General features: G+C 42.9%; 1 protein-coding gene and 1 long non-coding RNA gene across 2 annotated transcripts in view; one reads left to right on the top strand and one right to left on the bottom strand.

The window, feature by feature from the left end:
• The window catches only part of LOC309565261, a 643481-nt gene that overhangs the window by 590923 nt on the left and 36507 nt on the right, over nt 1–16051 (bottom strand). The gene's annotated exons all lie outside the window — the stretch shown is intronic.
• Nucleotides 1–16051, top strand: part of CETP (cholesteryl ester transfer protein) — a 67904-nt gene that overhangs the window by 18221 nt on the left and 33632 nt on the right. The window contains exons 3-6 of the mRNA XM_082270143.1: nt 3490–3621; nt 9210–9280; nt 12658–12745; nt 15065–15134. Of these exons, the coding sequence (XP_082126269.1) occupies nt 3490–3621; nt 9210–9280; nt 12658–12745; nt 15065–15134 (361 nt within the window). The remainder of the gene's footprint in view (nt 1–3489; nt 3622–9209; nt 9281–12657; nt 12746–15064; nt 15135–16051) is intronic.

Below are 16051 nucleotides of genomic sequence, written 5' to 3'. Positions count from 1 at the left end.
ACATGCTGTCTCATCAAGGGATTTCCACGTGACCTGGTATGCTTCTAGTACTACTTGCCTGGGCTTTCGCTAAGAACTGTACTGAGAGTGGACTATTGACTCTTGTCATCCTCCTGGACTTCTGGATTTTCCCACAGTGAGTGGCTTGTTCCTGCTCTCGGGATCCTTGAGAGTTCTACACCCTTTTCGTAGTAGCAGCTGGGTGCAGCCTTGTTTGGGGTTGTTTTTGCTATTTTTTTGTTGTTGTGTTTTTTATTTTATTTACCTTTTCGTTTTCTTTTTGGCTACATTCACACCTGAGCGTAGCTTTTTTCGCGCGTTTTCTACCGCGATTTTACCACGATTTACAGGCGTTTTTTGTGCAGGCGTTTTTTGATTGAATAGATACCAATGGAAAACGCCTGTAATCTGCCCAAAAAGAAGCTCATGTACTTTTTTGAGCGTTGGGCGTTTTGCTTACAGCGTCAAAACGCTCAGATGTGAACAGGGGCCATTGAAATGAATAGGATTTGTCTTGTTGGGCGTTTTGAGAGCTGATCCTAGAGCAGAAAAACTCCCCAAAAACGCCTAGATGTGAACGGAGCCTTAATGTTTTTTGATGTTGAGCCAGGGAATGCCCAACGGCTCTGTTTTGTATGTTGTTCTATTTTCAAAACTAATAAAAAGTATTTTCAAAAAAAACATATGCTACTGATTTTGAACACCATCATTGTGCAAGTGCAAAATTGGAGGGTACTTAACAACAATTAAAACAGAACAATATATCTGCGCTCAGAACAAAATTTCATAAACCTAAAAACAAAGGCAGTCAGCACAATAATGGCAAAATTATACACCAATGTAACATAGAGAGATAAAGAGGCAGCGCCAATGTAGGTGTATACATAAAATAAAAACAAAGGACAGTGAATGTTCATAGTTCAATAAAGTTCATAGTGAAAGGGATGAAATCCTTCCAAAGCCTGTGGAAAGACTGAATTTAAACACACCATGTGGAAATAAAATGGACTCTTACCAAACAAAATTATAAAAAAAGAAAAGAAATAAAAAAGTGTAACTAAAGGCAAAACTTTTTTTTTTTTTTTTTTTTGTTTTGGATAGAGTGAAGAGAGATTAGAATGCTTGTCAGTTTTTATTTTTGTCTGTGCCCCCCTTAAGAAGAATCACCCTCTCTATTTGTCCTGTTTACCATTATCATTGAAAGTGAAAGTAAAAGAAAACACAACATTTTGGGTTGTCCCCAGAAAATTAATAGTGGGAAATCTTCCAATGGGGAGGGGGGGGGGGGCACTAATTCTGGTGACCTGGGGGTCCCCAAAGAATTCCCTTAATTTGCAGGGATTTCCACTTCCTGTTTGGCTATGGGACAGGAATTTAAGTGAAATCTCCGCAATTGAACACAGATGACAAAAAAAAATCAGACAGTGGTTATAACCCTCCCTTACTCTATCCAAGATGAAAAAAATGCCTATTAGCTCTTTGTTTGTCTTTTTCTTAACTCCTGGAAATATAAAAGATACATTGTTGCAGCTAAATGGAAGCAGGGTTTATTTCCCTAAACGTGTCTGTTAAGTGATATGCACTGACATCTAGTGGCTGAAAATAAAAATGACAACAAGTAATTTTAATGACATCCTGTACAATGGATTCAGGTACTGTAAACTTATCTGTGACATGCAGGAAGAGAATGCAAGCTTTCCATAGTGGATCCCAGTGTAGGCTAGGGGACAACACACCTAAAGGCTTTTCACAGAAATATTTATAGATTTGTAAACTAATAATTGAGTTGATGAATGTGGCCCCAGCCAGTGTCTCTCCAGCCATGTCCCCTGACATGTTTCGTCCCACTCACCAGGACTTGGTCACCAACCCCTGGTGGGCAGGGCGAAACATGTCAGAGGGAGATGGCTGAAGCGACGCTGGCTGAGGCCACATTTATCTACATACTAATGCGCTGGGTTGGTGAGTGGTGCCCTTTCTTCTCTTTGATAATGCTCTTACACCTCTGAACGGTGCCCCGATGCCAGCTCCCTTCACTGCAACCAGTGGGGAGATCTCTGTCTCTGCTTAAAGCAGCACTGCAAGTTTCATTTGGATCACTAATAATTGAATTATTTTATGTGGCCATGCTCAGTGGATTTCCTTTCACTGCCAGGTCCGTACCTTGTACAGACCTGACAGCGGGGGGTCTTACACACAATCCGGTGACTGCAGCCACTGGGATTGTGTGTAAAACTGACAGGCAGACTCCTGCTCCTCCTTGCTTACACACACACACACCCCCAGTACCAACGCCCCCCCCTCCCCACACGCATGAGCCCCCCGCCATGTGATTTCGGGCTCAGCTTGCCTATCTTTGGGCCCGGGACCGACATGGCAAGTGCTAGCGGGAGGAGGGAAGGGAAAAGAGTTGACACACGTCTGCTCTCATCCCCTTCTTGCTGTGACCTGGAAAGCATCGTCTATGACATCACTTCAGGGTCAGCCTCTCGGTGTCCCCAGCTAGCTTAGCCGAGAAGCAAAGTTTTGCAATTCAATCTGCACTGCAAAACATTCAATGGAGTCCACAGGAGACATCCAGTGTCTTTTAGACCCTGCATATCTCATTAAAGAGAACCTGCCACCTAAAAATTATTACATAAGGGACTTTTTGTCCACTATGTGACTGCAAAAAAATGAAATTACACCCAAGAAAATAAAAGCCCCCCACCCCCACATATAGGCACATATGAGAGTAAATGCATGCTTTGAGGGTGCCTACGTGTGAAAATTTATTTTGCGATACACATGTTACAAATTGCCACGCACGCCGGAGTGAGAGCAATAATTCTAGCACCAGATCTTCTCTGTACCACGGCTTTTGAAGCATCGCATATAGAAAATGTAGGGCACTGAAGTTTGTTGCCATTTCACGGGTGCACAGAAATTTAAGGTTTGACATGTTGGGTATTCTATTTCACTGTGCAACTGCGTCTTTTATATTTTCCAAAAATGTTTGTTTGCCCTAAAATTCACTTTAGTGTGTTTTTTAATGAAATTTTGTGTTTCCTAGACCCTTGTGGTAATATCCTGTGACATAATAAATTGGAACTATCACTACTACTACCACTATTTTATTCTCTAGGGTGTCTTCAGTCAGAAAATATATAATGCTTGAGCGTTTTGTGCAATCTTCAGGCCTAAAATTATTTTTTAAATGTGTGGAAAAAAATGCAAAAAATGGCTCTGGCAGCGAAAAGGTTAAATTGTTTGTTCATCTTTCAGCTAATTTCTTATATACACATTCTGTCTTGGGCACGGGGAAAGTTCTACACCAATAGCGATCTCATTTTGTGATGGGCTATTTCTTTCAATCTGAAGGTCACAAGAACATCTTTTAAAAACAGCGTTTGCCCTTTTTTAAGTGTTGGCTTAGCAATGGCTATGACTGATTGTGATAGTCGTGTATAATGTGCGTGTCTAATACTGACTGATCTCCATTTGATCCAGTATCCAGGTCAACGATCTGTCCATTGAGAACAGTGAAGTGGAGCTGAAAAGTGATGAGGCAGTGGACATCATCATCAAAAATGTTAGCGCAACTTTTAAAGGAGTTCTCCATTATGGATATGGGACCTGGTTGTAAGTGTTTATATTGTAAATTAAAATAACCATCCACATGGTATTATTTTAATGTCATATTTTATATGATATACTTGGTTGAAAAATAAACTATGCCTTACTCTGTTGTACACCACTGAAGCTTTGCTAACAAAACAGGGTTGCAGTACAGAACCCTTAGGCTTCATTGACTTGAGCAGCAGTTGTTCAAAGCCTTGCACTTGGTTAGTTCCTGGAAAACCAGCCAGGATGGGAATTCAAACTAAGAAGAGGGTATTTCTGGCAGGCTTCAGGGGGACAGAACATGGATTAAAGGTAAAGTCATCAATATTTTTAAAAGCTAATCCATTTTGTTTTAACCTACTGGGCCCCCCTTGTCTGCATGGTACTGAAAATGGTGTGCCAAAGGTGAACTTAGACTTTACAGTGTGTGTATATACACTATATTACCAAAAGTATTGGGACGCCTGCCTTTAAACACACATGAACTTTAATGGCATCCCAGTCTTAGTCCGTAGGGTTCAATATTGAGATGGCCCACCCTTTGCTGCTATAACAGCTTCAACTCTTCTGGGAAGGCTGTCCACAACGTTTAGGAGTGTGTCTATGGGAATGTTTGAGAATTCTTCCAGAAGCGCATTTGTAAGGTCAGGCACTGATGTTGGGTGAGAAGGCCTGGCTCGCAGCGTGCACTCTAATTCATCGGGTTCAAGTCCGGGTTGCAGGCCAGTCAAGTTCCTCCACCACAAACTCACTCATCCATGTCTTTATGGACCTTGCTTTGTGCACTGTCATGTTGGAACAGGAAGGGACCTTTTTCAACTCGCCCATCCATGTCTTTATGGACCTTGCTTTGTGCACTGGTGCGCAGTCATGTTGGAACAGGAAGGGGCCATCCCTAAACTGTTCCCACAAAGTTGGGAGCATGAAATTGTCCAAAATCTCTTAAGACGACTTAAGAATTCCCTTCACTGGAACTAAGGGGCCAAGCCCAACCCCTAAAAAAACAACCCCACGCCATAATCCCACCTCTACCAAATTATTTGGACCAGTGCACAAAGCAAGGTCCATAAAGACATGGATGGGCCTTGTGAAGCCCCAAACCCCCATCCCTAAAAATACACACAGAACCAAAACTAACTTAATAAGATTTATAACATTAGCAATTTTATTTAGCAAGAAAATGATCATACTTACAAAAGTTGAATGAAAATGATATTAAAGAGGTTCTCCATCATTTTTAAAAAAATAAAATAAAATGAAAGTCAACAGCCACAAATACAGTAGCTGCTCATTATTAATAAAAGGACACTTACCAGTCCAGGGATTCACCACCGTCCTCACCCGGGCCGGTTCTTCGCCGGTCTTTAGGTTCCCGGCATTGGCATGTTCAGTGTGGGCAGCCAGCTATGACTCCTTGCAGCTTCAGAGCCTTCCTCACACTGCGCATGCACGAGCCACTCTGCGGATGGTTCCACAGTCTGCTGAGACCTGTGACATGTCCCAGAGGGCTGTGGGCAGGGGGTGGGGTACCGAACCTCTAGTGGAATCACCTAGGCAATCCGACTGGAAGTGGGAGCAGGTACCTACCAAAACTAGGTACCCACCCACCCTCCAAAAAATAAAAACGTCCAAAAGTGTTAGAGGAGGACATAAACTGTAACTTCCCTATTTTTGATGAAGTTCTGCTTTAACCGAACCCCAACCAGTAACATGTCCACAGAGATAACTTAAGTACTGTACTGAAACAACCAGAACCCCCTGCGGAGACACAATTATTACTGTACTGACTGCCAGAAACATGTCTACTGCACACAATCAGTACTGTACAGTCCACCAGGAACATGTTCACCGAAGCTCAGTCAGTACCATATTATATCATGCTATAGGACCATTTGTGCCCCAAACAAGCATTCACAAAAGAAAAATACATCTTTAGGGCCAGTTCACATACAGTATACAGTGTATATATATATATATATATATATATATATATATATATATATATATATAGCGGTGATCTGCATTTTTCCACTAAGTCATAATTAGAACACAAACAAAACAACTGTTTTCTATGTATTCTTTTTACACTGCATCTCAACCAGGAGCTGCACTGCAGTGAGCTGCAATATGCTGCATTTTATCGCAGTTCACAGGATGAGATCACATGTCACTATACAGAAGCTCTGTGCACCGCACTGCTGTACGATGACATGAATGAAGTGTCAGTTTGTACATTTCAAATAAAGTTGAGTTAAAAAAAAGGAACTGTGTGATGCACTGAAACGAACATCACACCAGCCCCTACCGCCAGCTCATTGCAGCCTGTACAGACAGCTTCCGTACACTGAATCACTGCAGTTTAGGGTGTGACAGCTGTCGGGGTAGTGTGAGTGGGCTCTTTACATTTTCATACACATTTTCTTGTTAAATGTTTTTTTTTTTAACCCCTTCACGCTGACGTAACGCAAAAATGTGGCCTCGGCTTCAAGGTCGCCTATTGAGATTTGTAATCACTAATCCACGAGTGTGCAATTTTAAAGCATGACATGTTAGGTATCTATTTACTCAGCGTAACATCATCTTTCACAATATAAAAACAATTGGGCTAACTTTACTGTTTTTTTTTTTTTAATTAATGAAAGTGTATTTCTTTAAAAAAAATTGCATTTGAAAGACCGCTGCGCAAATACTGTGTGATATTAAATATGGCAATGATCGCCATTTTATTCTCTAGGGTCTCTTCTAAAAAATATATAATATTGGGGGGGGGGGGGGTCTAAGTAATTTTCTAGCCAAAAATACTGATTTTAACTTCCAAGCAACAAATGTCAGAAAAAGGCTTAGGCATGATGGGGTTAACTGTAACAGGCACAAATGTAATGCAGACAAGTACATGTATGTATGTTCAATTTGACATTGTGGTGTCAACTCAAAGTGCACAGGACGATCACAGAAAGGCACAAATAATACATTCCAATTAACCATATGCATTATAATGCCCCGTACACACGTGCAGATTATCTGAAGACTTTTGTCTGCAGACTTACCAAAACCATATAATATGAGGTCAAACCTAAACACTTTCAATTTGTATGCAATCCGGCAGGCCCTTGCACTACATAGAAAAGGTAAGTCTGCAGACAAAAGTCTTCAGATAATCTGCACGTGTGTATGGGGCATAAGCAAATAAATTATAGCATTTCAAATAATCCTGCACCTTTCCAACCATGGGAGTTACACTAGTCCAAAGTGGAAGATTTTCACGTATGCCCATTAATGCATAGTAAGTGATGGATTGTAAAGGGTGGAAGGTAATTACAAAGTACAGGTTTACTATATACTACTCAAAGAAAATAAAGGAAGGAAGAGAAGAATGTGCTTGAGAAAACAGAAGAAAAGAGAGAGCGAGAAAGAATGTTGCAGGTGAAAAGGAAAGGGGTGAAGAAGAAGTGTGGGGGACAATGGGAGTGGGATAGGGAATATCTCCCATCCCCATCTTCCTAAAACTTCAGCACAGGGGACTTCCATGAAGGGGATATCGTTTGTTTGGTGGCACTGAAAATAAAGTGGATCAATTTCGCCACTATGAATTTGAAAGTGACTATGTTGCCTCGATGAAAAAATAAAACATGGGCAGCTGGTAAAAGAAGCAGAACCTTTCTGGCAGGTGTATCAAATCTCTAAAAGAGATACCGGTGACACTGCTGACATAAATGCTGGGCTGTGTCAAACAGCATGTCCCCCACCACGTATTGTGGTTCCTTCCACTGGTCACTACATTACTACAGAACACAATAGTTATGTAGGGGGGTCAGTGGAAGGAATCACAGCACATAGCGGGGGACACGCTATCCAACACATTTGGTATTGTTAGATAGCAGCAGGGGCCATAGATCATACCTTGCGTAGCTTCCCAGCATACATGTATCGCCCCACAGCCTAGCTACACACCTTGCATGGCTGTCATTGCACACTGGGCTGAGAAGAGCTTACAGTGGGAGGCTTGAACAGCGACAAAAGGACAGCATTAGCAACAGACATGCAAATTAATAGCTTGGGCAGCAAAGTGCCACCCTAGGCCTTGGTCTAGATTAGGGTTTCTCAACCAAGGTTCCTGTAGAACCCTAGGGTTCCTCCTGAGGTTGCTAGGGATTCCTTGAGCAATGGGCAATTTCTGTCTCTCAGATAAGTTCCCAATGACACCATTGTTCCTTTTAGCTATCTGTAAGAGGGTAATTCTTCCCAACGATGACAAGAGTAAGGGTCCTTTCACACGGCCGCTCCGTGTGTCCGCAAATCATCCCATCCGATGATTTGCGGACATAATGTAAGTGAATGGCACTGCGGGTGTCAGCGGAATACCATCCGCTGACACCCGATTTTCCTCCTTTCAGTTCTGTTCCGTTTTTACGAATGGAACAGAACCCCATTTTTCCTTCCGTGTAAAAAACGGAAAGGAAGGAAAATCGGATGTCAGCGGTGTCATCCGCTGACATCCGCAGTGCCATATACTTACATTATGTCCGCATATCATCCGCAAACGGATGGGATGATATGCGGGCACACGGAGCGGATGACAGAAATGTCATCCGCTCCGTGGAAAAAAAAAAAAAAAAGTCCCGCAGCGGACCTTTCACAGGGAGCGGCCGTGTGAAAGGAACCTAAGGAGCATTCTTCCCACTGACTGCCACACTTATGTGTCACGAGTTGTAGATTTTTAATGTTAAGCAGGGGTTCCCCCGAGATCAGAAATTTATGTCAAGGGTTCTTCTGTGTTGAAAAGGTTGAGAAAGGCTGGTCTAGATAGCCAAATGTAAAATCTAGTCCTGCCTTAACCTCATCCTCTGGTGACAACTGTAACATTTTGGATTTTTCCATCATTTTCGGTCTCAGCAGTCACCAAGATAAAGAAAGTGGGTGAATCCACTGAGCAAGGACACAGAGAGTAATAAAAACTTGAACTACTTCTAAATCTTCTCTTTTGTATCCGAAACTAAAAAAAACATTGACAAGTTACCGCAAGTAACATGATACTGCATGGACTTTGAATGTTTTCTCTGTAATGAAGGTGTTCCTGTTATGTGATCTGTATTTTATGTAAGATAAAACTTACGCTCTTAGGCTCTGTTCACATCTTGGTGTTCCCGGATTGCGGGCAGAAACGCCGCAATTCTGCCTGTGATCCCGAATCATAGCAGATCGCGGGACGCCCGTATGATTCCCATCACTTCCAATGGCACCACAAATGTGGCGTGATTTTGCCGCGATTGTCGCCCCACAAACCACCGTAGAATCGTGGGACGCCTGTCTCCCAAAATAAGTTATTTTACTTTTTTTGGGCAACAGGCGTCCCGCAATTCTGTTTGCGCAATTTTACCACGATTCGTCAGACGAAAATCCCTACAAAATCGCACCGCGTATGGGGTGCCATTAGAAGTGATGGGAATCGCACAGGCGTCCCGCGATTTGCTGTGATTCAGGATCGCAGGCAGAATCGCAGCAATTCTGCCTGCAATCTGAAATGCCAAGATGTAAACGGAGCCTTAATGTTTCAGGCATGTATTAGAAAGCATCAAACTAAAATAAATATGTTTTTTCCCTTGTAGTGTTAATGTTCAACAGTCTATTGATTTTGAAATCTTTTCCTCAACGGATTTGCAAGTGAACACCAAACTAAGTGAGTGGATATGTGTACGAATACATGTATTTATGGTAATAATTTGCCAACCATCCCAACTAATGGGGGAGGGGGTGAGAGGGAAGAGGAGGGTAGACATGTTCTTTCGTTTAGATTTACATGTATGGTATATGGTATTCTGTGTTAAAAGGATAGAACAGACCTAAACTGCTAGAGCAGAGTTTCCCAACTAGGGTTCCATGGAACTTTAGGGTTCCTCCAGAGTTTTCTAGGGGTTCCTTGAGCAATAAGCTCAGATAAGTTAAAGTGTTACTAAACCCAGGACCCTGCATTCACTATATTTGGTCTCCCATACAGGACTGGCCCTACCATGGGTCCTGATGGGTTCATTGGACCCAGACAGAACTTGGAGAGAGGCAGCAAATAGACTCCCAAGATTTTTTTGTCCAGCAGTTTTGCGGCGTGTTACAGGCGGCATTTCTATATCTCATATTGCTGCCCGTAGTGCAAACTGATGAGTATGAGGAGGCGGAGCGTCTACTCCAGGGAACGTCCCTCGCATGATCGTGGTGTGCGCAATGACGTCAGACATCAGCGCACTCCATCTCACGCAGGGCAGGCTGGATCTCCTAGGGCAGTGGCCGTAGCAGACACAGGAGTGACAGGAGGACTGAGGACAGACAGTGGGTGTTTGGTGGACGGGTCCAGTGGTGAGTTATGGAAGATAACAGGATATATATTATTTTCAAAATGTTATATTTATATAAAATAATGGACGTGGTGGCCTTTTGGTGGGCGTGATTTGGGGGGGGACAGAACCTTTTTTTTACTTGGACCAAGGCAGCACAATATCTTGGGCCAGGCCTGCTCCAATAGCACACAGAATATGGAAATGCAATAGTTTTAGTAAATATAAACTGATAAATACCTTTTCTCATCAGCAGTATATAGCAGTATTATGACTTCTATCAAGGTCTGGTTAAAGCTTGTAGGAGGGGCTTTCATTTTCCTCTGACTGTCCTATGAGGCTGCAGGACTCCTGACCCTTTGTCCAGGCATTGCTGATAAGCCCAATGCTGATTACATGCAAACTCTCTAGCAATACACACCCAAATGAGCATGTACAGAGTGCCCCCAAGGCTCTGTTATATTAGGGGATGGTTTGGGGACTGTGGAAAAATGGGAGAACAGGATCAAAAGGCCTTTTTACACAATGCAGACGATTAACAACTTAGGTTCCACAGTGAGTATAGCAAGCATGCCATACTGCATGTACAGACTGATTTTACTGTTGTGGGTTTATAAACACTTTAAAGGAGAGTTCCTGTAATTTTTGTGGTTATTAAAAGTGTAGCTGCTGACTTTTATTAAACACACACTCACCTGTCCCGCGATCCAGCGATGTGGCCACCCTAACCCTCGGTTCTCTCCCTGGCCTCTCCCCAGCACCGGCATCACAAGTGTGGGCACAGCTGGGTGCGCACTGCACATGTGCGAGTGACGCTGCACCTCAATGGCCGGGCAATCCTCTGGGACCTGTGACGTGACCTGTGACGTGTCCCTGAAGATTGCAGGGAGGGAGGGGGAAAGGAGACTTCCATTTGAGTCGCCTAAGCTGTCTGAGCAGAAGTGGGAGCTGGGTACCTGTCAAAACTAGGTACCCCACTCCCCCCCCCCAAAAAAAAATGACATGCCAAATATGGCATGTAAGGGGGTGAGGGGTCCTTAAAGCGGATCTTTCACTTTTGGGTGTAACTCCGCTTTAAGTTCCAACTTGGCACCATTGATCTTTTTAGCAATCAGTATGAGGGAAATTCTTCCTAATGATCACAAGTATAAGGGGTATTCTTCCCACTGACCATTACACTAATGTATCATGTGTTGTTGATATAATAATTATTAGCAGGGGTTCCCTGAAACTGAAAAGGTATTTTAAGGGCTCTTCCGTGTTTAAAGGTTTGAGAAAGGCTGTGCTAGAGATACAAATTACAGATGGGGAAAGGAAACACAGAAATAGTTAAAGATACAACTGTAAAGTACAGCAAGTAAAGTGTATGAGCAACACACTAGGGGCAGACTGGCAACTTTCGGCCCAGGGGGCAAGTAAAAACCAGAGGCCCATGGTGCAGCGACTCGGCCCCCCTCCCACTTTCCCTCATCCCCCTTCCACTCTCTCAATCCTCCTCCTGACCCCCATTCCAAGCTGAAGCCCTGCTCCAGATACTCTCTACTTACCGTCTGAATCTGGATTCCCAACCTGCCAGCAGGGGGAGGTAGGGGGGAGCTAGAACAGCTTGGTTAGGGCTGGCCGGGGCAGAAGACTCTTCAGTGAGGCATGGAACCGGCCTCTGCACAGACATAGTTTACACCATCCATGCTGGGGGGGCTCGCTTTGTCCTTGTCTTCAACCCACACTCAGTAGGTCAGCGGCAGGGACTTTTTACTTCTCACCAGGAATCCTTTAGGCATGTCTGTGGCAGAAGCAGTGCAGCTTTTTTATGGGGCATCAGAGTGGCCCAGGGGGCAATTTCCCCCCTGCCCCCTTTCCCAGTCCTCCCCTGCACAACACAATAGAGGTGGCCTGAGATCTCTACACACATGCTTTTGGGCCAGTCAACACCCTCAATGGGTGGTGAGGACAGGAATTCGTAAAGATGTAGGATTTGGTGTTCCCACAACTTCACTTTTTTCAGGATGTGTAATTCTCTAAGGCAGGAAGAAGTTGATTTGGTTTTCCTAGGCTAAGGAGGCTAGAATTGACCTTTGTTAATTGAGGATGGCGCTCTGTGACCATCATTCTGCCTTGATCAGATATCATTTCCTGAGAAGGTTGACCTCCAAGAGAGGATGGGAAAGTTTCATGAATGTAAGTAATTGCATAGATATGTAAAATGCAGCACTGCCGTGTGACACCACTGCTGGATATAAAGCCAAGTCAAGATATAAAATTGACATTTTTTAAACATTATGGGTCTGTTAAATATTGACTGGAGGAAAGGGAACAAGGGGATATCAAAAGCAGTCAATCACCTGCCTGATCTAATTTTTTTTACCTTAAAATAACACTTATAATCCACTCATTTGCTATAGGTAATATTTCTATCGTACGTATATTTGTAATGCATTAGGATATATTTATGTTTACAAAACCAAAGTGACACCTTTCTTTTGGCCAGTTCTGGTTCATTTATTGTGAAGACTATGTTAATGTATACATTATATAATAAGTGGTATATAATAAATGGTTAGGGAGTTCTTTCTGTGTGGTCAACTCATGGTCCCCAAAGAACCTGCCATGGGGTCTGTGCACTGGCAGCAGTATTGTGTCTATACCCTAATAACTAATAATAAAATATATGAAAGAAATAAATAATGAAAAAGATTTTTAATGTGTTTTGTGTCTCATCATTGTACAGCCTGTGGGAAGAATCGTGTTGCCGCTGACACATCTGACTGTTACCTGTCGTTTCATAAACTGGATTTATACCTCCATGGAAACAAGCAGTAAGATAGTTCTAGTATTATTATTGAGCTTTTAGTCATAAGGAGGCATCAGGCTTCCTCATACCTCCTTACCACTGATAGATTAGCTCCCAACTGATACCCGAGCTGTGATACATACCTAAGAAGTTTGTGCATCATGAAACATGTTATTTAGTGTTATTTAGGGCCTGCCAATAAAGTAACTAGCGCTTTTAAAACTTCTTATACTACTGCAAGAATTGTGTACACCTCTGCAGGTGAGAAGCTCATCGCAGGCTCCACTGCAGAATTCATGAGTGTTGGCCTGGCTCATTGCACTCGGCAAATGAGTCATCAAAGGAATTGAATCACTGCACTCTGGGCTAGGCAACTTTTCTTGCTTATTGAATAGCAGGGGAGACCAACCCTGACATGTTTTGTGCTGAAAAGCGCTTTTTTTAAGTAAAAAAAAGTGTTTTTTTTGTGAAAATCATGTCAGAGGTGACCCCAGCTGCTATTCAATAAACAAGAAAGCTTGTCACAGCCCGAGACTGCTCTCCCTTACGTGGCTCAGGTATGATTACCATCAGGGAATTTTTGACACACCTTTTAGAACACACCAATAGTTTACAGTATACACAATAATAGTAACAGCCATGTAAACAAGCAAAACCAAAGACATTTCCAAGCTCAATTTACCAACCAGCCTGCGACCAACCAAACTGATCTGTCTTACAATATACGTTAAAAACAGGAGTTTAGTCTGCACACATTTGCAAATACATGCGTAAGCCACAGGCCCCGTCAAACAAGTGGCCACTGCCCTCACCTATAACTGGTCTTTGCAGCAAGGAGCCCTGGAAGGGTAACATATGTCAATCAAAACCAAAGAAATTTCCAAGCTCAACCTACCAACCAGCCCGCGACATAGCGAATTGACCTGTCTAACAATATGCGTTAAAAACAAGGGTTTCGTTTGCACACATTTGCAAATACATGCGTAAGCCACAGGCCCCGTCAAGGCTCTCCATTTTCTGTAGTCCTAACTCTAACTTCTGTGAGTCTCCACAATGGAAGCACATGTATTTTAATGGAGGGCAGAGAGCAGCTGAGCCTGGGCGAATCCCACCCTTCCTTTAAGGCACAGGGGTGCACTGAACACCCAGCACATAACATTGCATTTGCAAATGTGTGCAGACGAAACCCCTGTTTATAACTCATACTGTTAGACAGGTTAACTCAGTTGGTCATAGGCTGGTTGGTATGTTAAGCTGGGAAATGTCTTTGGTTTTGTTTGACATACGTCGTCCTTCCAGTGCTCCTTGCTGCAAAGACCAGTCATAGGTGGGGGCAGTGGCCACTTGTTTGTATCTTGAATATATTGGTCAGGCAACACACTGACACCTTTGCTGCCATAGAGTTATGTGCTGGGTGTTCAGTGTGCCCCTGTGCCTTTAAGGAGGGGTGGGCTCCCTCTGGCTCACCTGTCCTCTACCTATCCATCAAAATGCGTGTGCTTCCATTGTGGAGACTCACAGAAGTTAGAGTTAGGGACTACAGAAAACAGGGTCCCTTGATGGGGCCTGTAGCTTACACATGTATTTGCAAAGGTGTGCAGACTAAACCCCTGTTTTAATGCATATTGTTAGACAGATCGATTCAGTTGGTTGCAGGCTGGTTGGTAGGCTGAGCTTGGAAATTTTTAGGTTTTGCTTGACATATGTCGCCCTTCCAGTATTCCTTGCTGCAAAAACCAGTTATAGGTGGGGGCCGTGGCCATTTGTTTGTATTTTGGCCATGTAAACAAGGCCTAAGAAAAGAGAGTGAAGAACCCCTATTTCTCCTTCTCTAGCAATCCCAAAATACTTTTTGTACCTTACTAACTAGAAAAGGCTCGCCTGTCTTTCCTGACCTCCACTTGTCTTCTCTACTCTATATTTGCTCTTGCCAGAGTTCCACTTAAAAGTCTTCCTGTATGAGGCGTTTTCATTAAAACACACATTCACTCTCCTTTTAGAGATTGCATAATTCCAGTCTCCCCCCTTTACACATTTGGAAAGTAATTTTTTTTGAGGAGCAAGTACCTTTTCAGTCCCCTGTCAGCTGAATACGGGTCACAGGAGTGCTTTTCTGTGATTCCCTGGAAAAGTAAGGGCCAAAAGATCTGTGGCCCTACTACTAGAAAAAAAAAGGAAAAACTTGTTTTTAAGTTGTATTTTTTTAGTCCTGGTCATAATAAAGAACGCAATTAAAAGCAAACTTATGCATAACTCATATATAATGTATATGGTAAATATTAATCCATGTGATATAAAACAGTAACCTTTCTAAAAAATGTAATGTTTGTTTTATTTCCTACAGGCCTGGATGGCTGAAACAGCTTTTTACCGACTTTATTTCATTCACGCTAAAACTTGTTCTTAAAAGTCAGGTGAGATCAAGTTCTCCAGTTTTTTCTATGTAGGAACATAATATGGAGGATTTTTTTATTTAACCACTTGCCGACCGCCGCAAGTACATATACTGCGGCGGTCAGCCCCGGCCAGGCAAAGTGACGTATATATACGTCACTAGCCTGTCACCGGCTTGCGAGACAATAGCGAGCGCGCGCCCGCCGCGGCTCGTTCACTAAGGAGTCAGAGCGTGTGACCGGCGGACCCGATGTCCGCCGGTCACTCGGCGATCTTTGGTAGAGAGGGAGAAAGGCAGGCGGCTAATGTAAACAAGCCGCCTGTCATTCTCCCCTGTGTAAAAATGGAGATCAGACGGTTCTACTATGTAGAACCGTTGATCTCTGTTTTTACAATAGTAGACATGTCCCATCACAGTTAGAAACACGCCCCTAGGACACACTTAACCCCTCCCTCTCCAATACAGTTAACCCCTTCCCTGCCAGTGTCATTTTTACAGTAACAGTGCATATGTATAGCACTGATTACTGCAGTAATGTCACTGGTAACCACAAAAGTGTCAAAAATGTCAGTCAAGGGTCCGATATGTCCGCCGCAATGTCGCAGTCCCACAAAAAAAAATCGCAGATAGCCACCATTACTCGTTAAAAAAAAACACCAAAAATGACAAAAATCTTTCCCTTTGTTAGTAAACGCAATAACTTTTGCGCAAACCAATCAAAATACGCTTTTTGCGATTTTTTTTTACCAAACATATGTAGCATAAAACAAATTGGCCGAAAATGTTAAAAAATTTTGATTTTTACATTTTTTTTGGGGAATTTCATATAAAAAAATGTGGAAAATGTTATTTTTGCAAAATTTACGCTCTTTTTTTGTTTCTGGCGCATGATCAAAAAATCGCACAGGTGATCAAATACCACCAAAAGAAAGCTCT

The sequence above is a fragment of the Pelophylax lessonae genome, assembly GCF_965119305.1.
Source record: "Pelophylax lessonae genome assembly, chromosome: 10".
Taxonomy (NCBI): domain Eukaryota; kingdom Metazoa; phylum Chordata; class Amphibia; order Anura; family Ranidae; genus Pelophylax; species Pelophylax lessonae.
This window is presented reverse-complemented; position numbering and strand designations above follow the sequence as displayed.